This window comes from Trichoderma camerunense, assembly GCF_050948025.1.
Source record: "Trichoderma camerunense strain CBS 138272 chromosome Unknown V8C40scaffold_5, whole genome shotgun sequence".
NCBI classification, from domain to species: domain Eukaryota; kingdom Fungi; phylum Ascomycota; class Sordariomycetes; order Hypocreales; family Hypocreaceae; genus Trichoderma; species Trichoderma camerunense.
Window position 1 is genome coordinate 417755 of NW_028145365.1, and position 24296 is coordinate 442050.

General features: G+C 50.1%; 8 protein-coding genes across 8 annotated transcripts; 6 read left to right on the forward strand and 2 right to left on the reverse strand.

The window, feature by feature from the left end:
- Nucleotides 1–290: 290 nt before the first annotated feature.
- On the forward strand, nt 291–4796 carry V8C40DRAFT_238519 (tubulin folding cofactor D C terminal-domain-containing protein). Its single transcript, XM_083214458.1, has 3 exons — nt 291–716; nt 778–3617; nt 3703–4796. The coding sequence occupies exons 1-3, from the start codon at nt 546–548 to the stop codon at nt 4475–4477; spliced, it is 3786 nt and encodes a 1261-aa protein (XP_083075383.1). The 5' UTR covers nt 291–545; the 3' UTR covers nt 4478–4796.
- V8C40DRAFT_238521 (uncharacterized protein) lies at nt 4784–5460 on the forward strand. Its single transcript, XM_083214459.1, has 2 exons — nt 4784–5021; nt 5085–5460. The coding sequence occupies exons 1-2, from the start codon at nt 4809–4811 to the stop codon at nt 5316–5318; spliced, it is 447 nt and encodes a 148-aa protein (XP_083075384.1). The 5' UTR covers nt 4784–4808; the 3' UTR covers nt 5319–5460.
- Nucleotides 5461–6403: 943 nt separating this feature from the next.
- V8C40DRAFT_285891 (uncharacterized protein) lies at nt 6404–6784 on the forward strand (the record flags this gene model as incomplete). The annotated part of the gene is made up of 1 exon (XM_083222467.1): nt 6404–6784. The coding sequence occupies one exon, from the start codon at nt 6404–6406 to the stop codon at nt 6782–6784; it is 381 nt and encodes a 126-aa protein (XP_083075385.1).
- Nucleotides 6785–8169: 1385 nt separating this feature from the next.
- Nucleotides 8170–10116, forward strand: V8C40DRAFT_263660 (uncharacterized protein; the record flags this gene model as incomplete). Its single annotated transcript, XM_083219488.1, has 5 exons — nt 8170–8341; nt 8398–8758; nt 8859–9219; nt 9291–9860; nt 9922–10116. 5 exons carry the CDS (start codon nt 8170–8172, stop codon nt 10114–10116), a joined length of 1659 nt encoding a protein of 552 aa, XP_083075386.1.
- Nucleotides 10117–16114: 5998 nt separating this feature from the next.
- V8C40DRAFT_238528 (uncharacterized protein) lies at nt 16115–17058 on the forward strand. Its single transcript, XM_083214460.1, has one exon. It carries the CDS (start codon nt 16577–16579, stop codon nt 17048–17050), a length of 474 nt encoding a protein of 157 aa, XP_083075387.1. The 5' UTR covers nt 16115–16576; the 3' UTR covers nt 17051–17058.
- An 852-nt stretch (nt 17059–17910) lies between these two features.
- Nucleotides 17911–19025, reverse strand: V8C40DRAFT_238529 (uncharacterized protein). Its single transcript, XM_083214461.1, has 2 exons — nt 18447–19025; nt 17911–18350 (listed from the first exon to the last, which is right to left on the reverse strand). Exons 1-2 carry the CDS (start codon nt 18758–18760, stop codon nt 18239–18241), a joined length of 426 nt encoding a protein of 141 aa, XP_083075388.1. The 5' UTR covers nt 18761–19025; the 3' UTR covers nt 17911–18238.
- Nucleotides 19026–20470: 1445 nt separating this feature from the next.
- V8C40DRAFT_238533 (uncharacterized protein) lies at nt 20471–22414 on the forward strand. The gene has a single exon (XM_083214462.1). It carries the CDS (start codon nt 20858–20860, stop codon nt 21842–21844), a length of 987 nt encoding a protein of 328 aa, XP_083075389.1. The 5' UTR covers nt 20471–20857; the 3' UTR covers nt 21845–22414.
- Nucleotides 22415–22776: 362 nt separating this feature from the next.
- Nucleotides 22777–24073, reverse strand: V8C40DRAFT_238538 (DNA-directed RNA polymerase core subunit RPB5). The gene is made up of 3 exons (XM_083214463.1): nt 23637–24073; nt 23468–23550; nt 22777–23363 (listed from the first exon to the last, which is right to left on the reverse strand). The coding sequence occupies exons 1-3, from the start codon at nt 23727–23729 to the stop codon at nt 22838–22840; spliced, it is 702 nt and encodes a 233-aa protein (XP_083075390.1). The 5' UTR covers nt 23730–24073; the 3' UTR covers nt 22777–22837.
- Between the last annotated feature and the right edge of the window lie 223 nt (nt 24074–24296).

Consider the following 24296-nt stretch of genomic DNA (forward strand, 5'->3'; position numbering starts at 1 on the left):
CACATTTGTCAAAACCTTAAAAATTAATTGACATGTAGCTCCGAATTGCAAGATGGCGATCTGGAAGCGGTTAATTGGGAACAATTGGTCCGGTTTAAGTCCGTAGACAGATTGACATTGCCGAGGCAAATGCACAATGTGAGGCAGCAAGCTCAAAGCTGTACAAGTGCAGCGTCACTCAGCCGGAGCCTACCCTATAGCAAACGGTGAAATTCACAGTATGCGCACTGTATATTACCAGATTAGATTGCAACTTGACAAGATGCACACGATACTGATGTGAGCCTGATATTCAGGCAGCCGCCAAAAGGTCACTGGCGGTCCCCTAGACGAATTCAGAACCAAGAAATCTCATCTGTAAGCCGACGTGATTTTATTCAGCTGCCTAGCTGCAACGATAAAATATCGTCACCGCCTCCAGCTGCGCTCATAAAGTGGTGCCTAACGTCCCTCTTTTTCTCTCAACCTTTTTGATGTAAAAGGGATGCCCAGTCCGACTTGTTTTTGAAGATATTGGGCGATAGCAATCGCTGTTTCTTTTCAAAATGGATGCCTCTGAGAATGACATCGATGTGTATCTGCACAAACATTCCAAGATCCTGCTTGATGAGTTGGATCAGAGCTTGGTGACTTGTTTGCGGAAGCCGGATGGCCGGGGGGGAACGCGTATACGGCGATGGGTGCGGATTAGGGAGACTATGAAGGCTACTTGTGCTGTGAGTTTCTGAAAGAGATAGAGAGAGAGTGTGTGTATTGACGAGAACTTTGTGTTTCTAGGTCTTGGATCAGTTTCAAGAACTGCCTCAACTGCTGGATCCGCATCTGCCCAAATGGATTCCCTATTTGGCAGAGTCATATCTGGAGTATTTGCAGACGCGGCATCGGCACAAGAGGGTTCCAGAGCAGACCAACTTGCTTGCTCCCCTGGACTACGCGATTTCTCGGATCCTCTATTCGTTCTGCAAGGTCCGCGGCGAAAAGGTCATTGTGCGCTTTCTCAACGTCGAGACCAAGTATCTGGAGCTCATCCTTTCAGCTGTCGAAGAAGCTGAAGTCCACGCTGGCAAGGAAAAAAAAGACTTCTTTGCTGAACGAGATTCCGGTGATGGATGGTCGTGGGAACAGCGTTACATTGCGCTGCTCTGGCTTTCCCACCTTTTGTTCGCACCGTTTGACCTGTCCACCATCTCCTCTGCTGACCTGGATGAAGAGGGCGTGCCGTCTATTGCTGGGTTTACCTGGCCTGCGAATGTGCCGGGACTTACGATGAGAGTTATTCCTCTGGCTACCAAGTACATTGCTTCTGCAGGAAAAGAACGAGATGCTGCCAAGGCTCTCCTTGTGAGACTTGCGATGCGGCGAGATATGCAGCAGATTGGTATTCTGGAGAGTCTCGTGCAGTGGTCTCTGAAATCGTTACGGCCACAAAAGGAGACTGAGATTGAGAATCCTTATTTTTACATTGGTGTTCTCTCTTTCCTGGGTGGAATACTGCGGTCTGCATCGGAGACGTCTGATATGGACACCTATCTGCCTACCATTTTTGAATCCGTGCTTGAACTATCGACTGGTGAAGATGCTATCTCGAAAATCATCATGTCTCAGGCATCAGCACGGAAGATGATGCTGAAAGTCATCCGCTCACTGGTTGTTTCGCTATTGCGTTCCTCCCGGCGAGATATGAAGACCACGATCTTGGTAGAGAATGCAATTGGCTACTTCCTTGAGAATCTCTCTGATAACGACACTCCGGTTCGTTTGTCTGCTAGCAAGTCGCTTAGCATTATTACCTTGAAACTGGACCCAGACATGGCATCCCAAGTTGTCGAAGCTGTCCTCGAGTCCCTGAACCGCAATGTGCTTTGGAGCAAGACGTCAGCCAAGTCAGGGGCTAAACCGGTCCGCGACTTGTCTGCCGTGAATCCCTTGGAGTGGCATGGCTTAATGATGACCCTGTCGCACTTGCTCTATCGGCGATCTCCGCCAGCCAGCCAGCTCTCTGACATTTTTCACTCTCTTCTTCTAGGATTGACCTTTGAGCAGCGCGGTGTTTCTGGAGCTAGCGTGGGATCAAACGTTCGCGACGCAGCGTGCTTTGGCATCTGGGCACTTGCTCGCCGATACACAACTGACGAGCTCCTCGCCGTGTCCACAAAGTCTGTCTACGCGGCCAAATCTCACCCTGCGACGAGCTCCATTCTTCAGGTTTTGGGTACGGAGCTGGTAACGACGGCGTCCCTGGACCCGGAAGGAAATATTAGGCGCGGAGCTTCAGCTGCGCTGCAGGAACTCATTGGCCGACACCCAGATACCGTGGAGCATGGCATTGGAGTCGTCCAGTGTGTCGATTACCACGCCGTAGCCCGGAGATCGCGCGCCGTTCAGGAGGTTGCTACTGGTGCGACAAAGCTCTCATCGCAGTATGGAGAGGCTGTTATTGATGGCATATTGAGCTGGCGGGGGATAGGCGACTTGGATACGGGCTCGAGGCGAGCTGCTGGCTCTGCCTTTGGCACACTTATAGTACAACTGTCGGACACGGCCTCGGAAACGCCATTTTCTCGTTTTGAACAATCGATTGACTTGGTAATGGACCGCCTGAGTACTTTGCAAAAAAGACAGGTGGAAGAACGACATGGTTTGCTAGCATGCTTTGCCGGAGTCGTTGACGGCTTCCCCGAACTTGCTCAGAAAGCCCAGGGGAAATTGCTAGACCAAGCTATTGTCCGCAAGATACTGGGCTATATATCTGATATTCTTGAAGATTGCAAGAACAATGAGTATCGTCGGCCTGAGCTTATTGTAGAGGCAGCGAGTCGCTTGGTTGTTTCCTCTTTGCCTCTCATCCAGGCTGCAACGCTGAGCGACTTTTCTTACGACAAGTTGGAAAAGGGAGGCGATGTGTTATCTATGGAAAAGACGAATGGGCTACCAGACATTGCCTCGGCCTTTGCATCGGCACAGCAGCTTACTGAGATGGAGACGCTGACTTCAAGGCTGCGAGATGTGATGCCAAATTGGCTTAGTAGAAATGAGCAAGAAACTGCCGATTCTGCTTCCGCAGCCGGCCTCATGCTTCTTTTACTCTCTTCGCCGGAAGAACGTATCCAGATTCTGGAACAGTGGGCCAAGTTGATTGCAGCTAAGCCTGGAAGCCGATCGATAGTCACTGGAAATGGCTACTTTCATGTCATGGCAATGGCACAGCCTCTCTCACACACTTTACAAGATAATTCTGGGAGCGACGTCGTGTGCAATGCGTTCCTTGAGCGATGGAGCGTCGATACTGAAGTTGAGACTAGGGTGGCCATTCTGCATAGTCTTTTGAGCAGCCGCATCCTCAAGGACAGACCGACAGTTTTCTTGGACCTTCTTGCAGAGGGCCTCAACGACTACACGACGACAGCCAGAGGCGACGAGGGTTCCTTGGTGCGGTTTCAGACACTCAAAGCCATTGCAGTACTTTGGGGAGATATTGGCCATCCTACGACCCATGCAGACTGGGTAGAGGCGTCTGTCCGGAAGCTGATTTACAACATTCTGCGGCTCTCTGCAGAGAAACTGGATCGTGTCCGTCGTGTGGCTAAGGATGTTGTTGCGCTGCTCATGAGTGAGAGGTGGGTTCCTTTCTTGCAACTCCACACCCCTATTTCCGGATGACTGATGAGGTATCAAATACTAATTCGTGTTTTTCACCTTTAGTTCCGTTGATGAATCGAAGGACTCGAATCAGCCATCAAGAAAGACTTATTTTACGAAGTTCCTTAGCTTTTCATCAAAGGGTTACTTTGCTCTACTACTTAACCTCATCCCCAAGGACGCTCTGCACCCGCACATCATGGCCATAGTAAACAGCGACGAAAACTGGATAGCCGGTCTCATGGCCGGTTTCGTCTCATCAGCAGACACCGGAAACGAGGAGCTAGTCATTGCAAGTCGAGCCGCGCTCACAGAGTATTGCGAGGAATCGCCCGAAAACTTGCAACGAGTATGCTCCGCGCTAGTACAGAACCTAAAGACATGCCAGAGCGAAGACCGGATCATTGTGCCAACTCTGGAAATTATCGCGTTTCTCTTCTACGCGGGACTCTTCCAGCGGTCTCAGGGCATCAGCTATCGCGGCCTCTGCCTGCAGACACAAAAAGCGGGATACAAGACGGGCAACGTGCGCAAGGTGATTGCTTGCATCAAGGTTTACGGCGGTATTGCTGCGTCAGTCGGGACCGCGAATGGCGGAGTGAATGTGGAGGCTGGAGCCAAGGATGCGCGGAAGAGGCTCGGCGCTCTCATGTCGCATCCGTGGCCGCGGGTTCGCAGTGCTGTGGTTGATGAGATTTGGGGGCTTGTTGGCGGCGAGGAGGCGGTTGGAGAGGATGGTGAAGGAGAGGCAGATGGGCATGGGTTGACGGGTGTGGATTGGGCGAGTGCGGAGAAGGGTCAAATCAAGGCTTTGGTGACGGAGCTGAAGTTGGAATAGACTTGTTATGGTGCTGTTGCTGGTAGAGTACAAGCTGTTTGAGAAGAGGTTCTATGGCTGATAGAGTACAAGTTGTTTACTTAGAGGAAGTTGTCAAGGATACAGCATAGCGTCTTTGTTCCGGCTACTATTGACATAGACAGATAGACAGAGCCTCATTGGGTCAAGAAAGAATTAGAGCCTAGTCTATAGTCCAAGCATAACACAATGATGGAAACTGATTGGGCAAAGCTGTCTAAATGAAGAGGTAGTATTTATCGCCACCTTGAATACTAGGCCCGGTGGTTATGCTCCTAACCACAAAATGTGGCGATGGTGAAGATATCCCAATATGGCTATGATATCATTATCAGCCCAGCAATCAACAATCGATTTTACTCCCATTAATCAATTCCTACGAACACTGAAAAGTCATCTATACCTATACATGATGGAACCCAAAAACGAAGCGGCCGAAAAGCGTGAAAGCGACAGGGAAACACATCTCAAAGATATATACGGAATAGTGCCTAATCGAGCTCAACTCCTCGACCATCAGCTAGATGTAACCACCAATCTGATCTTTCCCCAATTGTTCGTCCGGACTCAAGCTGATTTTGAACAAAAGAGGCGAACTTTTTTCGATTCTGGTGATTTCGCACTGGAAAAGGCCCGTAAACCTTCTAGTATGGGCAACGTCACGACTGGAAGCCAGCATCCGTGCCGCGAGGCCATATCTCATCCGTTTTGTCCAGAGCCTGGTCCGATGAGTCTTCGGGAGAGATCTAATTCGAAAGATGAAGGGAGCGATACGAAGTGTAAGAGTCATCTCTGTGAAGAGCACAGTGGTGATGCGTTGTAGGCGTTGGGATCTGATGTGAGATGGGTGTTGGGAAGATTGCTTCGGATGGGAGGGTGATTTACATGTGTCTTTAGTTTTGAATGAGAAGAAACTTTGAGGAATATCTTTGAGAGATTGACAAATGAGAGCGGTTGAGTCTGTTGTCTATATGTATCATTATTGATGAGCTACGTCGTGGTAGGTACCTAGTAGTTGATGATAAGTTGTGTACACCGGGGCTAGGATCTTGTGTACTTAAGGTACCTTGGTAGCCGTCGTAGTTACCTGCCACCTTGTTCCTCTATCCCTCAATGTAACGGATGTCGAGATTCAGCAGCCTCAGCTCGGAGACCCATCTGGCATAGATGCCTTCGTGGCTGGATGACTCCAAGAACCACGTGAGGGGTTTATGGTCCGTATACGCCGTAGATCGTTGCTGTGCCTTGAAGAAATAGTTGTGTCTCCTACAAAATTCGACAATCGCATACAGCTCTCTCTTGTAAATCCCGTAATTCCTCTGGGTTTTCGTGAACAGGAAGGAGTCATATAGTACCGGGTATTGGATCCCATCGTCCACGCAGGACCGATATGGAACTTGGACACCGCAGGGATCGCCGAGATGATGGAGGAGCTAATTGATCTTCTTCTACTGTCGACATCTTCTTCTACCAGTGATATCTTCTTCTAGTATAGTTATCTTTTTCTAGTATTGACATGGGTATGATTCAATGTAGTTCTTTGTGAGAGCTGGTAGACGAAGCCAATTCAAAGTGTCCGTCTAAAATACATGTACTTGAGTTAACAGCTGCCAGCCCAAGGACTGATAGCATTAATGTAAACAGCTGGCAACGCCTCAGGAATAAAAAGTGACGGACCGCCTGCCACTGTCGCCGGGGAAATATAAAACGCGAAAACTTCTGCAACGCTTGCTGAAAACTTTTCCTTCTTCCTTCATCTTCACTTTGTTCGTCCTCGCTTTCTTCGTCTTCGTTCTTCCACGTTGCGTCTCCACGGTATGTGTATATCCAGTAAAGGTAAACGATATGAACTCTCATTAACTGATAAGCCAACAGTACCATACCATCATACAAACGCAACAGAAAAAGATGGCTCGAACAAAACAGACAGCCCGAAAAGCTAAGATTGAAAGCAAGCCCACCGCCACCCAAACTGAGCAGGCCGCCCAGGTCGAACGTCTTCGACCTGTTTCCATCATATTTGCCCCAGGAAACCTCGTGTGGGACGACAAGGACATCCCAGGAAACGTTGCTGGCATCTCATCCATCGCGTACGCGGCCGTGGTAATGCTCGAGACTGTCGTCAACGACAAAGCATCCGAGACCAACGTCGCAGAAATCAAGAAGATGCTTGATTACATCGGCGGGAGTGAGGCCATGAAAGAATTCCGCGACAAGGTGCACCAACGCATTGGTATGTCCGTGCCTGACACGAGTGCCCTGAGCAATCTGTTCAACGAAGGACGTTAGGAACCGAGCCCTCGCAATGATTTGCAGATGCGTGAGGAGGAGCAGGAGGCTGGAGAGGAGGGCCAAGAGCAGTCGCCAGAGGTGCAGGAAGTGGTGATGGAGGGACAAGGGGGCCCGACCAAAAGCCCATATTTCAAGTAAGAATATTTCAAGCTGAGAGATGCTAAACAATTGATTCGCGAACGGAGCCGGGAATACAGACAGCCTATACTGGCTCCCATCAGACCCGAGAGTACCACCCATGCTGACCATGATAGATTTTCCAAGATACATAACTATTTTACGGTGTTCACCTCTCTGTATTCCTCTTTTACTTTCCTACCATCATTATTTCGTCTTAATACTGCTCGCTTCTTTCTAGATTAGCGATTTGGACAAACCTATAGCCTTTGTTGTTTCCGTCGACACTATCAACATATCCAACATTACCAACTACCCAAAAGCCGTTTCTACAGCTATTACAGCAACTAATCAACCACATCCTCGTTGCCTATTGATGTTTCGTTGGTGTTATCTCAGTCTTTTCATCTACGGCATCACCTGTTGATAATGAATTTTATCGATGTTCAGGCTGTCGACTACTATTACCAGCAAGCTGTATTGATGACCCCAGACGAGCAAGCAGCCTTTGTTCGAATGGTCTGGGAATCCGACAATGATCCGGCTACTTAGGTGAAGGAGCCAGCTCTATCTATTCACTCAACAAAAATGGCTGCATGCTTAAGCAGCTCAACAAAAGGTATCTATCTACCTTGCCAATTCACTCTGACCGGAAACCTGCATCCGTGCCAGCTCACTTTTTCCTGTGGCTTTCCGTGCAGAGTTGGAAGGTTCCAGAGTTTTAAACCGACAGGATTTTATATTGCCGTCGTTTTTGCTAAATGTTGACTATTATTTATAGTATTTACTATCCCTCAAATTTCCGAGATGCCATTGAACATGGAGATGGGTTATTCAAAATCTACGATTCCTCAGAATACTACAACTACTTTTACTACCCATCGACACCGTTATTAACGATGAAAGAGCTTACTTCTGGGCGGCCTGTTACACCACCCAACCAGCACACAATCAACATCTAGTGTTATACCAAGCAGCATTACCTCGCTGCTATTACTAAGTCCAGTATTTTCTACATCTGGCAACACCTGTTGATCCTCGCTATCTTTGGTCAGCATTAAACAATATCTATCTAGAGTCACCATCTACATAGATTCAACATCTATTTAGAGTTACCATTTACATACAAAGATTCAACATCTTCAGCCACCTTCTACCTATATCTCTACAAATATTCAACAGGTAATAAATCACACCTCGAGGTCACACGTTTATGGCTTATTGGCGCCTCTCTAACAGCTCTTTCCCAAGTGACTTTTCTAACAATGGCGAACGAATACCCATATCCCAGACCGCATCGATTAGATCTTGATGATATCAAGATTAGCATTACTCACGAATCCTATGACACCGCTCTTCAAACGGTGTATTACTATCACCGACAAGCCATAACAATGACCCCGGATGAGCAAGGAAAATACGTTGAAATGGTCCGCAGTTCTACTTTGGACCAAAACTATGCAGCCAACAAAAATGGTACAAATGCGTGGTAGAGAACGGTCGCATTGTCATTTTGTCCCCAACTGGCGTTCCATTACTCGAATCCGCTGAGAGCCCACTGCGAACAAAGCCCACCCGACCAGATACTTCAGGCCTGAACGCCGTTGTCGGTGACGTACTTGGATGTGACATATTCGCAACACAGTTTTACGCACGCTGTTGCCACATGTGGGATCTGAAGAAATTTTTGCCTGATGCTCCAAAACCCGAAGGAAGCGATTTAAACCTGTATCAACAGATCGCTGGCTGCATGAAAAACGGGGAATTTTGCGTTGATGTTACGTTTGCTGGATACGACATGCACCTTGAAGGACTCGTCTTTCTTCGAAAGGCGAAAGAGTATGGCCAACATAAGTATGCCCATTTCAATCTTGAGGGAAACGAGTTTTGCGTAGAGCCACGGAGACTTGGATACAGGCGGACAGGTCGGCGCCGTGCCACGAGACACTTGAAGAATCCTGAAAGACAGCGACACTACATGGGTGCCAGCATCGGGATGGGAACAGCCCGATGACCCAGGAGATACTCCGAACAAGCGCAAGGACAAAAAAGATGACAATAGACGGCCGGAGAAACTCAAAGTCACCACCTCCCGCTTCCGCTTGCTAGACGACGACTACGGCGAAGACCCTTCCCCGACCTGGTTCGTGGGAACACCGCTACCAAACAACCCCACGGGAACAGGCGAGAGTCGAACTAACAAGATGGAGAATAAGATAGTGGCGTTGGAATTGGAACTTCAGACAGAAAGAGAGCCACGTCAAGCTCAGCAAAAAACAATCACCAGCCAGGGGAAACCGATTGCCCAACTGGAGGTGAGGAACGCCAAACTGGTCCCTCGAGCAGAACAACGTCCAGTAACAACAAACTGTGGAAATATCTCAAGGACCCAGAGAATGTTTATTCCCATGCTCACTTTGTCATGTTAGCCGTCGCTTATGGCATCTCCAAGCTCTCTCATCTTCGAGAGAATGTTGAAGGCGCTGGCGATGTTTTCGAAATTATTGACTACTCAGAACATTACGATCATTTTTACCACCACTCGACGCCGTCGCCAACTGAAGATGGTCCTGCTTCAGCAGTTGCGACACCAGCCCATGGATCGACTTTAGTAGATGAGACTCCTTCTACTGGTGCAACCCCCATCAATCGGCCAATGACGCCGCCTCCCATTGAGCTACAATTTGCTCCTGCTGCCCCTCCTCTTAGGGCTCGTCAAGCGTGGGATCCCTTTCTCTCATCGCCAGCCACCGCTGCAGTGCGTTCTCCTCTTGGCGAAGCACCAGTCCAGCCAAATTCAGCGCCGGTTCAACCAACCGTTGGTCTTCGGGCCACAACACCCATTTCTATTCCTTCAACAACTCCCGAACCGCAGCCGACGAGTCCAACCTACTCTCCTCAGCTCAACACTACCCCCAACGCCAATGAAGGTCGATATTCGCCTTCTATTGAAATCGTAGCTTTGAGAGAGAGAATTAGAACTTCAGAAGATGAAAAGGCTGCTCTTTTGCAGATAGTTCGTGAGCCTGGACCAAGACTATCTGGACGCCGACGCCGAGGAGATAACGGAGGTTGAAGAAAGCGAGGAGGACATGGAATACCCGGAGGTTAAGCCTGTCTTCACCTACACACAACTGGCAACCATTTTCAAGCTCAACAAAGTAAAGAAAGAGAAAGAGCCCAACCACGTCACGATGACACTGGAAAAATAGTTAAAAATCACGTACCTTACACATGCGAAAGCGTGGGGATCAGACAGACGGCGAGAGTTTCATAAACTAGCCAAGACGATGACATACGCCATAGGCAACTCAACATACAAGTTCGGCTCAAACAGGATCACCAAAAACGCTGTAAAAGGCCAACCGGGGCCAACTGGGTTGACCTGTGGTTCCTACGTGTGATGTTCGGACCAGAGTTATGCAGCAAACAAAGCTGGTACAAAAAGCTGGCAAAGGAGTACCCTGACCTGGACACAGCCGGTCCCAGCGGCGTCGTCCCAGCAAACACTCCAGAGATCCTCAGAACAAAAAACACGACATGGGCACCAGTCTAGCTTACCACCGCTCTCAATCACTCAACGCCAGCTTGGTAATGCTAGAAGGCACAATCACTATTGATTTGGGCGGTTTAAACAAGAGAATCTTCGAGATTATGCGTTTTCAACAAAAGAACTCTAGGTTTTGGGCTTAGGCGTCCGACTTTGTGAGAGACTACATGGCGTCTTTGTACTTACTCTATTCTGTTTACTAGACAACTACATAGTACCTTACTAAGCTCTAGAGAGAGAAAGCCAAGACATTTCATATATCATCTCTGACGACCGTGATCTTCTGACTTGACCCCCGGCCCCTGAAACATGAGACTTTATGTGATAGCAACTACATAAAGCCTACTACTCGACTGCTTGCTTGTCCGTACAGAGAACGAGACACAGTCAGTTCACTGAGCGCGTCTGGACGGCTAGCTCTGTATTAACTTATACCAGCCTTATTGGCGACAGACTTGCGAACTCTACGCATACTCAGAATAAGGAGGGAAGCAAACCACAAAGCCCGCGCAAACAGCCTCGCACAATATATTTTAGCAAGTTAAGCGGAAATCCAGGTATCAGAGCCTTTATCTCCGCCACAGGACTACTGCATAAAGGACGTAGAATGCGCAATTCTGTTGAAACCATTGAGTGGCCGGCTAGGTTCAAATCAAGCAAGCCGTGGGTCTAGACTCTAAAGTGTAATAAAGACAGCCGCATCTTCGTTATTTTTATCTTCGTCTTCTTCAAATCCCACGTTATTATCAGGGTATTTGTCGTCGGCTGTAGATAAAATAATATTTACGTAAGTTTCTGTGCCTTGTACGCCGTCGACTTGCTCTTAGGTTGCCAGAGTTTTACACTCGTCGCCTTCGCCATTTTCAATAAATAAATCTCCAGGCTTATTGTCTACCTGTTTAATAATTTAATTAATTATGTTTAATGCCTTTTCGGCATCTGTTTTAAAATCGCCACCATCGCTGTCTTCGTCAACATCGTAAAAAATTAATCCGGCGTCATCAGGATCCTGGTCAGAGGGGCAGTCGTCTAGCATCTCTGTATCCGCGTTCCGTCTAGCATTTTTAGCCCATTGCTGGATATCCTTATCATCCATTGGAATGTTAACGCCGTCTTCACGCTCTCCTCTCGAATTTGCTGGCGCTGAATCAAATCTTGAGATTGCTTCTTGCGTTAACCGTTAGCTTTCGGCTTCCGCCGGAAGGGAAATTGACTAAATAGGGGGGCAAGGAAGAGGAGGAGTATAAAAGCAGTATAGTTACGTGATACAGTTGATAACCACTTATCATCAGCTTTCCATATCATTCGGGTTCTAAGACTCGATGCTTTGCCAAAGACTTCAAAAGGGACTTGGCCATTCAGCACCCCAGCGATTGTGGGAAGTTTTGCGCATCGGAGCTGAATATGAATGAAGGCCATTTATTTATTACTGCAGGTGCTTGCCTAAGCAAGTATTAAATGAACGTTTTGTTCCTGAAATATCTGCTATTGTTACTACTTTCTACTACTGGAGCTACACTCTTCTAGTATCTCCTACTATTGCTATATTCTTCTAGTAGCTCCTACTATTGCTATATTCTTCTAGTATCTGCTACTATAATCATATTTGTCTAGTATTCAACATTATTTGCGATACGGGATGCTGGAGAGCAAAATTGGGATGCTGAATATATGAAGCCATGCCCTTTCAAAGGGACCAATTGTCAGGCACCCAACATATGAGGTATCGTAAGGTTTGCCGTCCTCCATTATCTCAAAATCAAAATAACAAGGCATATTCTGTGCAAGTCGATACTGGTCACAAACATCTTTTAAGATCCTGAAGTATAGCTCTCTCTGTTTGCCGAATCCATCATAGTATCTTAATCCGTTTGGTCCACCACCATTTCCCTCACAAGTCATTGGTGCCAGAAGAGTGCCTTTGGTCCCTTTGCGTGATTTCTCTCCTTGCTTGTTTTGTTCATTCGTGGTCCCTAGCTTGATCCCTCACATTGTGGAGGAGCTGAAGTTGTTCGTTTGGCATTTTGAGTTTCAATAGTCTCGGCCTTAGGGTTAGGCGTTTCTCCAAAAGAGATATATATGATAATCGAGTAGTGAATGGTCATCCCGGTTAACAGAGCATGGAATATTCCTGTCCGTACGCTAGAACCACTCGTGCAATTTGACGGCAACGCTCGCTGGCGTAAAGCTTCACTGCCGGCACATCTGATGCCGGGTGGCATTTCCTACGGAGCTGAGAGCCGGGGCTAGTGCACGAGCTGAACCGTATTCCGTATTCTTGACATAATGGGATCGACTGAGCTGAACGAATGAGTCGTGATCTCCAGCGCTTGCTGGCTCGCCCTACAGGCTAGAAACAGCCATCTCTCTACCCCAGACGTTCACCTCGCGGCTAGAAGGAAAGCCACCCTTCTAGCCTGGAACAACTTCAAACCACCACGCTCAAATAAAGTTTCCCGCCACCACAAAGTCATCACAAAAGTCAAAAAGTCAAAGGCAAGATCGCGTAATTGCTCAGACGACTCATGGGTGAGGCCTCACGGGGGTGGCAACGTGTCAGTCGCAAACTCTTAATTTGACGCCACCTGTCGTAGAAACGTCTGGCCTGCTTCTAGGCAAAAGTAAAATTGCTTCTGGTCTCAAAGGGGCTTGAGACTTGCGATGCTCTCCTCGAACTCGGGCGAACGTCAAACGGTATAGGAGGAGTACAGGCATGTACGTCGAGACGAAATTAGATTCTAGTAGTACAAGCCTTCGTATGTATTAGTGAACAATGAATGTCCCTGAATCATGGGTTTACCGCTCCAGGGGCTCGATAGAAGCGTGGCGTTCCCGTGCCTGTGGTCTGGGATTAGTCGATCCAATAGTTTGTCGTTCCATTCGTGAAGCGATGCAGGGTGGTAATTTTCCAGGAAGCAAACACGTGGAGTGATAACCTTGGTGGCAACGTGCTTTGACCCCAGGATTTTGTTGACAATGTTGCTAGGATAGCTCCTTTGTTGCAGGGATTAGATCTTGGGGGTTTTTGCTGCCGAAAGACGGCAGCACGCATCCGTCAGCCCTGATAAGAACGTTGAAAATGGCGTTATCCGAAACTACATATCGCAAGATATATGACCACATGTCGAGTCCGGACCGCTAGGATACAGTAAACACATGGGGAGCTTGTAATTATCCCCTGTGGTGAGACCGCCACCGAGATTCGTTTAGGCTGGAGATTCAAGCAAGGAAATGCACATCGCCCGATCCGGCAAACAGTGTTATCGCGCGCACGAACCATGCTTGCAGGATGGTGGTGAGAAGCTTATATTCCAGGCATCCACAGAATTGAAACGAAAGCCGCAGCCAGTCGACCCTTGAGTCAAAGTTGAAGCATTGTGACCATGTTTGCTGCTTCTCTCAGAAATGCGCTCTCTCACATGGCTGGTCACAAACAGCAGCGGTCCGCATTCCTACCACGCGGTTGAGAGCCTACCCAACTAGAGAGCAAGGGCAATATTAGGTGCTGATGCTGATGCCATCTCGCACGTTCTCCTTGTGAGCTAGTGATGATAGGAGGTTTATCAGCACATGGCGTGAATCGGAACTTTAGAGCCTTCAGGGTCCAGGGCAAGAAGCACAGGGGAAACATTGACGCTCGACATTGAGCAAGCCGTGTCGCACTATTGCGGTCACAAGACATTGCGCACAGACATGGCGGCAGACTCAATTGTGTCTGTATCCATAGAGTGTCGATGCAGATGATGGCGTCTATTCCGTATCATTCACCGAGCGAAAGATTTTATGGAGCGCCAGGATGGCGAACCCGGTAGCAGTCACTACCCCCACGCCGTTGGTATGGATATGTACCTTTTCTTTCGATATAACGTTTCAAGAACTCGTTCCATCATATTGTACCTGCAGGGTACCGTATTGAATGAGAAGCATGAGAGTTGAGATCAGAAAGAAAAATCTGATGGACATGGTTCAGCTAGAGCGGCGTGGCGCCTCTTAGCCATCTGGACGTTGGGTGAAGTGGAGTGACAACTCGGAGGTAGTTCGTCATTATTCCCGACTTTCTGGATGAATGGAAAAGGCGTTGCTGTTGTTGTTGTTGTTGTCTCAATGCCACGGGAGGCTATGTATGAATGGTTTCATATTGGAATGAATTCATCTCGACTGCTCTTGGCACTTGTTGGTAAACCCGTAACGCTTCAAGTCTCGCCATCGACCAACAGTACAGTAGCGACAAACAATGCCAGCTGGTCCTTGACTTGAGATAGTGACAGAAAACGGCCACTATCAAAGAGTATTTTGGGAACGGAGTAAGCAGCTCAACTCGCACGAGATGCGCATCGGTCCGGCGGATAGAAATTTCATCTGGTGGTGGCGCCAAGGGTTTGCTGGGATTGCCGTTGCTTCAGTACAAAGTAGGAAGTTGCTGCTATCTCGAGACGCAGCATTGCCGATACAATTGCCGTTCAAGATTAGTAATGTGGAGAGCTGACAGAAGGCAAGGTCACGTGCAAGCTGACTTTGAAAGCTTCAGCCCAGCTAGACAGTAAAAGCTGTTGGAAATGGCCACTGTCAAGCCCGTCAGCTCGCATTTTCTTGTCACGACGCAGCCAGCTGAAGATGCTAGATTACTGTAACTGTACTTGACAGGTCCCTTTTTGGCAACAAGGTTGGGCGAAAGGGGGCAGTCAATCATGCATGGCGCGTGTTCATGCGGAGCCGTATTCCGAGAGCAAAGCAAATAAAACAATTTGACAGCTCCCTGAGGGGCCCTTTTCCACCCCTGGATATCGGCGATTGCTCCATCGACGCTCGTCATTTCAGTCTTGATACGGAGTTGATGGAGTACCTGCTCGTAAGGAGGACTCCATAAAAAGCAACGGCTCCAGTTGTCTGTAATACTTTGGTTTCCACACGTCGGACCGCTCCTGCTCCGTACCTCATGCAGTGCCTCATGCCGGTACCCGCTTCTCCGTATAAGAAATGAGACAGATGGATGATACAGTCCACAGCCAATCAATCAGTGCTTGTCGCAACGGTGGATCGAGTGGTGATAGGTACGATAGGCGAATCTAAAGTGCACAAGGATGGTCTAGTATTCTTTGTTTTTCTTTTTCAATCTTTTTTTACTTCATTCTTCCTTTCGTCCTTCGCTATCATTGTGGCGGATGGCGCACAAGGCAGAGGCGAGCGACAAAGGACATCTTCGCACGAAGGTACGGAGCTACGTCCGTCGCACAGGCGCTTGGTGACAAGCCACGACCACGTGATGAAGATAGAGATTGCGCAGTGACAGCACGGGAGGCGCTAACATTTGCGCGTGCCAAAGGGCGGGAGCGCAATGTACCCAAAATTCCACTGACAGGCGTACCCTCGTATGCGAACTTTGAAGTACCAATACCAGTACAGGTACCTCTCCGTACATGCGATTTGGTGGCATCTACCACCACTAGAGCGCTTCCATCTTGATGGATTATGCCAAGAACTAATGTGCACGGCAGAGAATGCTGCTGCCTGGGCATTGTGATAAGGCTCTCGACTGTGCATATCAACGCCTAGAAGGCATTCGGTGATGATGGCCCAGCTTTTTGGCACACAGTGACAGGGGCCCCGCTAATCAATTGACTTGGAACCAAAGTCGTGACGTACTTGGTGCCCATGCTCCGCCGGTGGCTGAAGTCCAGACCCATTGTCTTTTGCCATGGGCCTCCACTATCCACAGAGCTGCTTTGACGGCCCAAGTAAGAGATCAACAAACCGTAAGCCTGCAAACAACGACCACAACGACGACAATCTCAGAAAACGCGTACTCGTACCTCGTAGAGAACGCCAATCAGGGGTTCTGGCTGAAATTCATCCCCAGCACGGATCTCTAGTTCGTGGGCAATTAGGGTAAACCGCTAGCTACCCGGCGCCCGCATGCATCGAGCCGGCTAGCTTTTGCGCTCACCGCATCCCCTCCAGTCAAGACTCAATTTTCCGTCGTGCTGTACTCCGTACAAAGCAGAGGGTTAGAAAAGGGACAAGGGGAGAGCAGCAAAGTCCAGCAATCTGCAAGGCTCGAATGAGCTGGTCCCCTAAAACTTATCCGATATGGAAGCTGGCTCGACTTTTGAGTTCTGGCACTAATGCAATTCGCTCTCTTGACCCTCCTCTTTAGGGCTGCCCGTTTCAGTCGACTTTTCGGTTGGAGGGGAGTAAAAGCCGACACGAGGGGCCCGCGCACGATCAAAATCGCGATCTCAATCACATCGTATCCAAAAGCTTTGTTCTCTTGTGCCATCTGCCAGCACCGGCTCTTGGGTTCATTGACGGACGGCGGGGAGAGCTTTACTAGGAGCCCACTTGGAGGCCGATACCTCATGCTGCTCCGTGCGCGCTGGGAGAGAGGGGCTCCATGGCCTCGGCTGCTCCCAGCGTTGCGGAACGGCCTTGGATGCTGTCGCAAGTTTGTGCTTGGTTGGACTGGGTCTTCAGCCCCAGAAGGCGTGCTGGGTTACCTTGCCAGCCAATCCTCAGCAGTCGAGATGACGCTGGTGGGTGGGCAGTATCATGCCCTCTTTGTCCCTGTAGGTACCAAGAGGTACGAGGGTCTCGTCTAAGAGCTGAGTGTTTGCATGTACAGGCATGCACACATTGTGCTCCGTACGCAGTTGTGTCCTGCGAAGCTGCATACACATCTTGGCTTTGAAGATGAATAGGTAGTAGCGCCGAGGGGAATCATCGCCATGGGAATGCATGTGATGCACTGTGTCACTCAGAGCATGGGAAATTTTACTGCGGGTGTGGTTACTCTTGCATGGTACTTGGGGCTGCGCCTGGACAAACGCCAGGCCGAGGTACCGCGCTTTTGCAAAGCCAGTTCGAGCGTTCCGGCGGCGGCGCCAGGGCTTTCTTGTCGTAAGAGCCTGGAACAAGAGACAGCACCGCTCAGGCCACCTCCCAACTCTCGCCTCGTGGCCACCCGCCGCCGCCTGAACTCTCAAAAGCCGGGGCCCATGTACTGCAACATTGGTTGACCGACGCAGGTACTTGCGCGTCCTGCGGGCTGCAGCTAGCGCACTAGGTTCCTGCAGGTCAGGATCTTCGTACTCCATACTTTGGAAGCCTCGCTAGCTTTAGATCAATGTCTCAGAGGGCATGCGGAGGGCCAGAGACTGACACACGTGAGGCTCGCATGGCACAGGCGAAAAGCCACCACATCAGACACGAATTGCCTTGCTGAACCACATGTCGCGTACAGTAAGATGTACATACAGCGACCTGCTGAAAAGGATGCACAGAACAGCGATTTGATGCAGCATCCTTACCGCTCGGAACAAAGTACCTACCTGTTCCGACGAGTGGCGGGCTGAGATAACGACGCGAGATACCCTACCGCACTTGTACATTTTGGTACCGGCTCCAGAGACAGATATGAGGGACGGCATCGCATCCTTCAAGAGACCAGCATCGGTAGGTTAATTTGGATATCGGCGGGCGGAGCCATGCGCCTAACTCCTGGCAACATTATCGCAGCAGCGACACGCAATTTGGCAGCCCCGTAATACCTATCTCGCCCTTTCGCGCTCTGTTTCGTGGGGCCATCATTGGTGCAGTACGGAGTACAGTACAAAGTACATGCTTGATAGCCTCCATTTTTTCCCCTCGGGTGGTCGCCGTCCATGGCTGTTGTGTGGCTTTGTGGCTGTTTCTCCCACAATAAACGTCTCTCCCCCTCCACCCCTTGAAAGAAAATTTTGCCTTTTGCTTTACCGAGCTCCGAACATGTTCCATATGGCGCCAGACCGTTACACAACAGCCAGCCCTGACACTGGCATGCGGCCTCTCATCCTTTTGCAGCGAGGCATTCTGGGGAGTCGGACTACTGAGCCTCGTCTTGAGCACGGGGCACGAGAACATGTAAGCTGGCATTCACTAAGCCAGTCTGCCTGGCTTACTTGATACGAAGGCTCCAATGAGACGAGCCGGTGGCTGACTTTGCAGGGCATCTAACAGGCGGTGGCCAATATTAAATCATCGATTGTCGGTCGATAGATAACCAGCTGGTGCAAATAGTGAACGGATAGGTTGCCTTTGGTCGCACAGGCCCCCCCTCTCTTGTCTGGCGTCTGGACCGAAGGCTTGCAGCATTTGGGATCAGGAGGGTTGGATTGGATGGGGCTGCAAATCGTGCATCGTGTCCTGCACCAATGGCGCTGCGCCACTGCGCTCCACAACCCCCTGCCCAGTTTACTGGATCGAGTAATTCCAATGAGGCACGAGCTAATGACGCTGCTAGCGACAGGCCCAGAGAGACAGGCGGGCTCCATGAATAGCACCAAAGCACCAGGGAACAAGGACTCGGGTCCGCGTTATGGGGCCTGGCGACTTTGTGTGCGACGAGCACTGCAGTGAGCAGGTACCCACGTACTGTAGTGTACTTGGCAGTGTACTTGTAAGGTACCTGCGGAATGTACCGTCTGTGTTTTCCATGTTGTGTTTTGTGTTTTGTGCAAAGGCTTGGCAGGCATTGTAAATACTAAGGTAAGCGTCTTCTTATTCTATTGACTCCATAGCCTAGCACCACCCGTCTCTCGTCAGATAATTCGGGGGCCAGACGTGGAGGACAGGAGGATAGACACCGCTACCGCTATCTATCAAACGCGCAGTTGGTGAATCAATCAACCATTGAAGAGTCTAGCCCCTACTCCGTCCACTCGCCTCGCCCCAAGAAGATACGGCGCAGTACTTGCATGGAACCTGCAGCTGCTCTAGTGCTGAAAGGCCAGTCGCGGCTAATTGGCGAAGTCGACCTGATGCGCGGTAGCAAATCTTGGCCCAGCCACGGAATTGGTGCGACTGCAACGGGTTAGCACATGCGCGCTCGTGTGCATCCCCCCATCGCCCCAAGACATGGAATGTATCGCCAGGTACTCTCTAATTAAGTCGGCCAAGGTGCAGGTGCAGGTGCTGGTACTGCTAATTCCCTCCATCCCACTAGCAGGTGCTAGGTATTGCCTCGCACGCCACCGCATCCGGGGCTGCGCTGCCTTTCAGGTCCCATCTCCCGCGCTGCTGCTGCTCCAGTCTTATCAACGACGGAAACCCTGTGTCTTGGCCTTGCAGCGGATTTTTTGCCTTCCGACTCCTCGCTTTTGTGCACACATGTACTTCTGCTCCGTGCTTTACATTACATTGCTACTAGGCCTAGTACATGCACGCACTCTTCCTTCTCAGCCGCCATTCCCTCCATCCATATCTACTACTTTCCACATCCTAACACACCTTTCTTCCCATTACATACATACATACATTTGATCCCTCCCGAGAATCTCATCTCTGCCAACCCTCCCATTGGTCTTCTTCTTCTTCTTCTTCCTTCTCTCTATATTTTTCTTGCTGCTATCCCGACGAGGTCCTTCCCCCCCGATGTAACCGCCTGCTGCGGCCACTATACTTGCAGCGTTCATGCAGCAACCCCTCCGAATCCCGCTATCCGAATCGACGCTCCCGCCAGCACAGCGCTTCCGCCAGCAGCAGAGGCCGAATGCCCGCTGGACAGAGACTCCCTAGCGTCTGCGTTTCTTCAACAACTACAACAACAACAACACCAAGAACAATAGCATCGCGACTCTCCTAATAACCCGCCCCCGAAACCCGCCCTACCTCGCTCGTCGAGCCCTCTGCGGAGGTCGACGGGCGCGGGCCACAGCAGCAAAAAGCTCGCCATGTCCATCTACTCAGATCCCCCGGCGCTGCGAGCGTTTTCTGAGGACAAGCCCACGCTGCTTGTCTGCTGGTGGGCCACAATCTTCTGCGCCCTTATGATCCTGTTTCGCATCGCCGGCCGATTTATCCGAACCGAAAAGCTCTTCTCCGAAGACAAGTTCGCCGCCGTCGCCCTGGTCCCCTTGTTCCTGCGCATGGGCTGCGTCCACTTCATCCTCACCCACGGCACCAACAACGCCGACTTCACCGGCGTCACCCTTACCCCCGACGAGATTCACAAGAGATCCGTGGCCAGCGGCCTCGTTCTCCTCAGCCGCATACTTTATGCCGCGACGTAAGTAGTCCGCATGCTTATAATGTTACTCAGCGCGTAGTGGTTGAGTGAATGGGATGGGATGGAATGGATGGCTGGATGGATAGATGAATGGATGACAAGAGACACATTTGACTGACTTATCCCGAACTACAGACTATGGATCCTCAAGGGCACTGTTCTCGAATTCCTCAGGCGAATTACCGACCTGTCATGGCAACAGTCACAAAAGTACACGCTAATCGCCATCCGATGGGCCCTTGGTCTCACCTTCATCGCCGTCATCATTAGCGATCTTGCCGAATGCAACCCCTTTAAGCATTACTGGCAGGTCTTGCCTGACCCCGGTGGTCAGTGTCGCCAAGGCTATGTCCAGCTCATCACCATGGCCACCTGCAACATCCTAACCGACCTGATGCTCGTCATCTTCCCCATTCCCATCATCATCCAGAGCCACATGCCGCTTCGCAGAAAGCTCCAGCTCCTCATCCTCTTCTCTCTCAGCTTGTCCGTCGTGGCAGTCACCCTCTACCGGGTCCCGCGGATTATCGACGTCGACGGCCGACAGCAGTACCGATCGCTCTTGGCGTCAGTCGAGTTGATTTTCGCCACTGCATCCGCAAACGCTCTTGTTCTGGGCTCATTCGTCCGAGACCGAGGTGTTAAGAAGCAGAAGCCTAGACGAACGTCGACTGCCGCCGAGTCTTTCGAACGCACCAACACCATCCGAAGGCCAACCATTCACAGACAATGGGGTAGCGATGAAGACTTGGTCAGGGATGTTGGGCTGGCCGTTGAACCCGAGCTCCGAGAGCAGCCAGACAGCCCGTCGTCTGATCTTTACGCACCCATCCAACCGATGAGCTCTATCGGACAGGACCGCCAACGGCAATGGCAGCAGCAGCAGCATGAAGAGAGTGCGCAAGAAAGTGCCCAGGAGAGTGCTCAAGCGAGCCAGGACCTGTTGATCTACAAGACCGAATCCCAGCACGGATCCCAGCACGAATCTCGAAAACTCTCCTTGTTTGATGTCGGCGGTCTTCTTGAAGAGGGACCCGCCACCAGCAGCGGAAGTTTCCGAAGAGGGAGCAGCTTTACCTCGTCTTCTCAGGAAGCAAGCACCTCTCAAGCTGCCGTCCCGCAGGCGTCCCGAAAAGCCAGCACAAACGGCGTTCGACGTGGCTCAACAGCTCTGTTGCAAGACTTGGGTGGACTTTTAGGCCCCCTGAACTCAAAGTCGTCAGTCCGTTCCAAACATAGAACTGGCACTGAATTGCAACCAATCCCACAGTCTCATCAGGAGCATCATGCTTCTGGAAGCGCAGCGTCAGATCTCGTTCTCATGGACCCCGGTGGCCTTTTACGATCATGAGACGAAGACGCACTCTACGGCAGCCGCACCCACCTGCCGTTTATCTAATTGACGAACTAATCTACGACTTGATATCACGAATCTCTTAATTCCTTCTGGGAAATACTTTTTTTTTTTTTTTTTTTATCTGGGCCCTTTTTTTTCAAACATCTTCACCTTTATATCTTTAGATATGACCCGTCAGGCATGGCGTTCACGAAAGTACTCTTCGCTGTATACATATACACATATATATACATATAGTACACTTCTTTTCTGTTTTCTTTTCTGTTTCTTCTTTTTTTCTCTTTTCCCGGCATCAAGAACGATACCTCGGCGGAAATGATGGTGTTTTGATGGCTTTGGCATATCCAGCTTTTTGGAATGAAGATGAGGGGGGCGACAAGCGATGAGAGAGATGAACGAAGCGGGAGGCAAATGCGATTTGTTTTATTTGCCAGGTACTTTGGCAAGCATATACCCCGGTGACTAGCACCGTTTTTGAAGAGGGGATGTCCTGTACGTGTAGGGCATGGTTGATGATGTGGATGAAGAAGACGTGGTAGATGAATACATTGAGAATTGAAACGATTTAAACGTACATTTTGTGTGTCTGCATGAGTCTTGATGGGCGTGTATGTGCCGTGATATCCATGTGTACTGAAACACGCCTACGGACCCCGATATCTCATAGTATTCGTAGTATTAAGGTGGCTTCTTTTGACCTTGTGAAATATACTTGGTAATTTATTGAATTGGTTTGTTTCGTAATTCTAGTTAATTAAGCCCCCCAAAACGCCAGCTTTGACACTGCAAATGCAAAACAATATATCAAACAGCATCGTCGCTGCTCCCCTCCAGCTGAAATAATCCAACTTGAAAATTTTGCTTTTTTTCTTCCAGTTACTTCCTCGCGAGCACATGCTCTCCCCCAAATCGTCACTCTCTTCAATCCCCATCTCCCAATGTCTCTCTACTCAAAAAAGCTGGGAGACTCAAGGAGCAAAAGTTCCATTAGACGCACAACCGGTAACTGGCATATCGACCCGCCGTCTCGCTGACTCGGATAATCTTGACAACCTGCCCCCTCTTGAGCCCCAGATACCGTGCAACGGGGTCCTTCTGCAGGATACGCGGCAGCTGCGTCTCCTTGAGGCGGTAGCGCTTGAGCAACGCAATCTTCTCCTCGCGGGAGAGCAGCACGTGGCGGGGCACCAGCTCGTGGTGGGTGATGTTGACGAGCAGGTCGTCCTCGAGGAAGCACTCAATCTTGGCGAGGTTCTCGACGCTGGCGAGGGACTTGCGGGCGGCGGGCGAGAGCGGCACGTGGGTGACCATGATGCCCGTCTTGTAGTTGTTGGAGATTGTGTACTTTGCAAACTGGCGGATCTGGCCGACGCCGAACTGCTTGTCCGTCAGGAACTCGACCCAGATGGGGCCGCAGTCGGGCACGGGGTCCGGGTTGGAGGCTGTGGCGGGAGGGGTGTTTTTGCGGAGCATGGAGTCGCTGGGACGGGCGGAGAACTGGAGTTTGGCGCGGCTGTTGTTGTTGTGCATTTGTTAGCCTTTTTGTGACTCTGTTACGTGGACAAATGATATTTATAGAATTGGGAAAGGGAGGGGGGACGGAAAGGTTGGTCGTACTTTACGGTGCCGTCGGGATGGCAGTATTCGTCGCGGAACCGGTCGAGAGAGATGGTGACTTCGTCTTCGGCGAGCTCGTACTCCTGGAACAAGGCAACACGGTCAGTCAAGCGTTTTCGAGGATATGATACGCTAAATAACGAGGCATAGTATGATGAGAGAGCCATACTCGGTCCGCAACCATCTCGTGAACAGTCCTCCACGCGCGCCAGAGTCTCACCACCTCCTTGGACTTGGCATCATTAGGCAAATCGTCAATCATCTTGGCGAGCTTTTGATTTATCGCTTCGAAAGAGGTGTACGAGGAGAGAGATCGACAAGGGCCAGAGGTCGGAGGAAAGGCGAGCTGCGCGTTGTCGCGATGGTTGGTTTTTTTTTTTCTTTGCTCCAAAGGTCCGCTGCGCAGGAGAGATGGGCGGTCGTTCAAAAATTGTTTGCGCAGCCTTGCATTGGCTGGCTCGCTGGGCGATTTGCTGGGGCCGCTCGGAGCTGATAAGGAAGTGTCATGTGACTTGGCTGATAAGTTAGTAAGCAGTAACGTGGCAATGTGCCTGTGCCTGTTCACTGAAATTCCTAAGAGGAGGGAGATACCTACGTACAAAGCTCTCAATGCGAATTGGGGGCCAAATTGAGCCTCGTGAATGGCTTAGCCTGGAAATCCTAAGCAGAATCAAGACACAAAATGCAACATGGCAGCGGAATCGCTCAATTGAGGCTGCATACGGGCAGAATAGCTACATACATGTACTCGTCCATATGTGCTGGCTTCTACAGCAACTTCAGGGCTCTCATTGGCTCCCCCAGCTCTCCACCCCACTCAATCCCACTT

Coding starts and splice junctions, on each gene's coding strand:
- V8C40DRAFT_238519 (XM_083214458.1), top strand. CDS start 546: ATGGATGCCTCTGAGAATGACATCGATGTGTATCTGCACAAACATTCC. Junction 717..777: donor CTATGAAGGCTACTTGTGCT/GTGAGTTTCTGA, acceptor TTGTGTTTCTAG/GTCTTGGATCAGTTTCAAGA. Junction 3,618..3,702: donor GCGCTGCTCATGAGTGAGAG/GTGGGTTCCTTT, acceptor TTTCACCTTTAG/TTCCGTTGATGAATCGAAGG.
- V8C40DRAFT_238521 (XM_083214459.1), top strand. CDS start 4,809: ATGGCTATGATATCATTATCAGCCCAGCAATCAACAATCGATTTTACT. Junction 5,022..5,084: donor TCCTCGACCATCAGCTAGAT/GTAACCACCAAT, acceptor TTTGAACAAAAG/AGGCGAACTTTTTTCGATTC.
- V8C40DRAFT_238528 (XM_083214460.1), top strand. CDS start 16,577: ATGCAATTCGCTCTCTTGACCCTCCTCTTTAGGGCTGCCCGTTTCAGT.
- V8C40DRAFT_238529 (XM_083214461.1), bottom strand. CDS start 18,760: ATGGAGCCCGCCTGTCTCTCTGGGCCTGTCGCTAGCAGCGTCATTAGC. Junction 18,351..18,446: donor GATTTAATATTGGCCACCGC/CTGTTAGATGCC, acceptor ATGCCAGCTTAC/ATGTTCTCGTGCCCCGTGCT.
- V8C40DRAFT_238533 (XM_083214462.1), top strand. CDS start 20,858: ATGGCCACCTGCAACATCCTAACCGACCTGATGCTCGTCATCTTCCCC.
- V8C40DRAFT_238538 (XM_083214463.1), bottom strand. CDS start 23,729: ATGATTGACGATTTGCCTAATGATGCCAAGTCCAAGGAGGTGGTGAGA. Junction 23,551..23,636: donor ACGAGATGGTTGCGGACCGA/GTATGGCTCTCT, acceptor GCCTTGTTCCAG/GAGTACGAGCTCGCCGAAGA. Junction 23,364..23,467: donor CATCCCGACGGCACCGTAAA/GTACGACCAACC, acceptor CAACAACAACAG/CCGCGCCAAACTCCAGTTCT.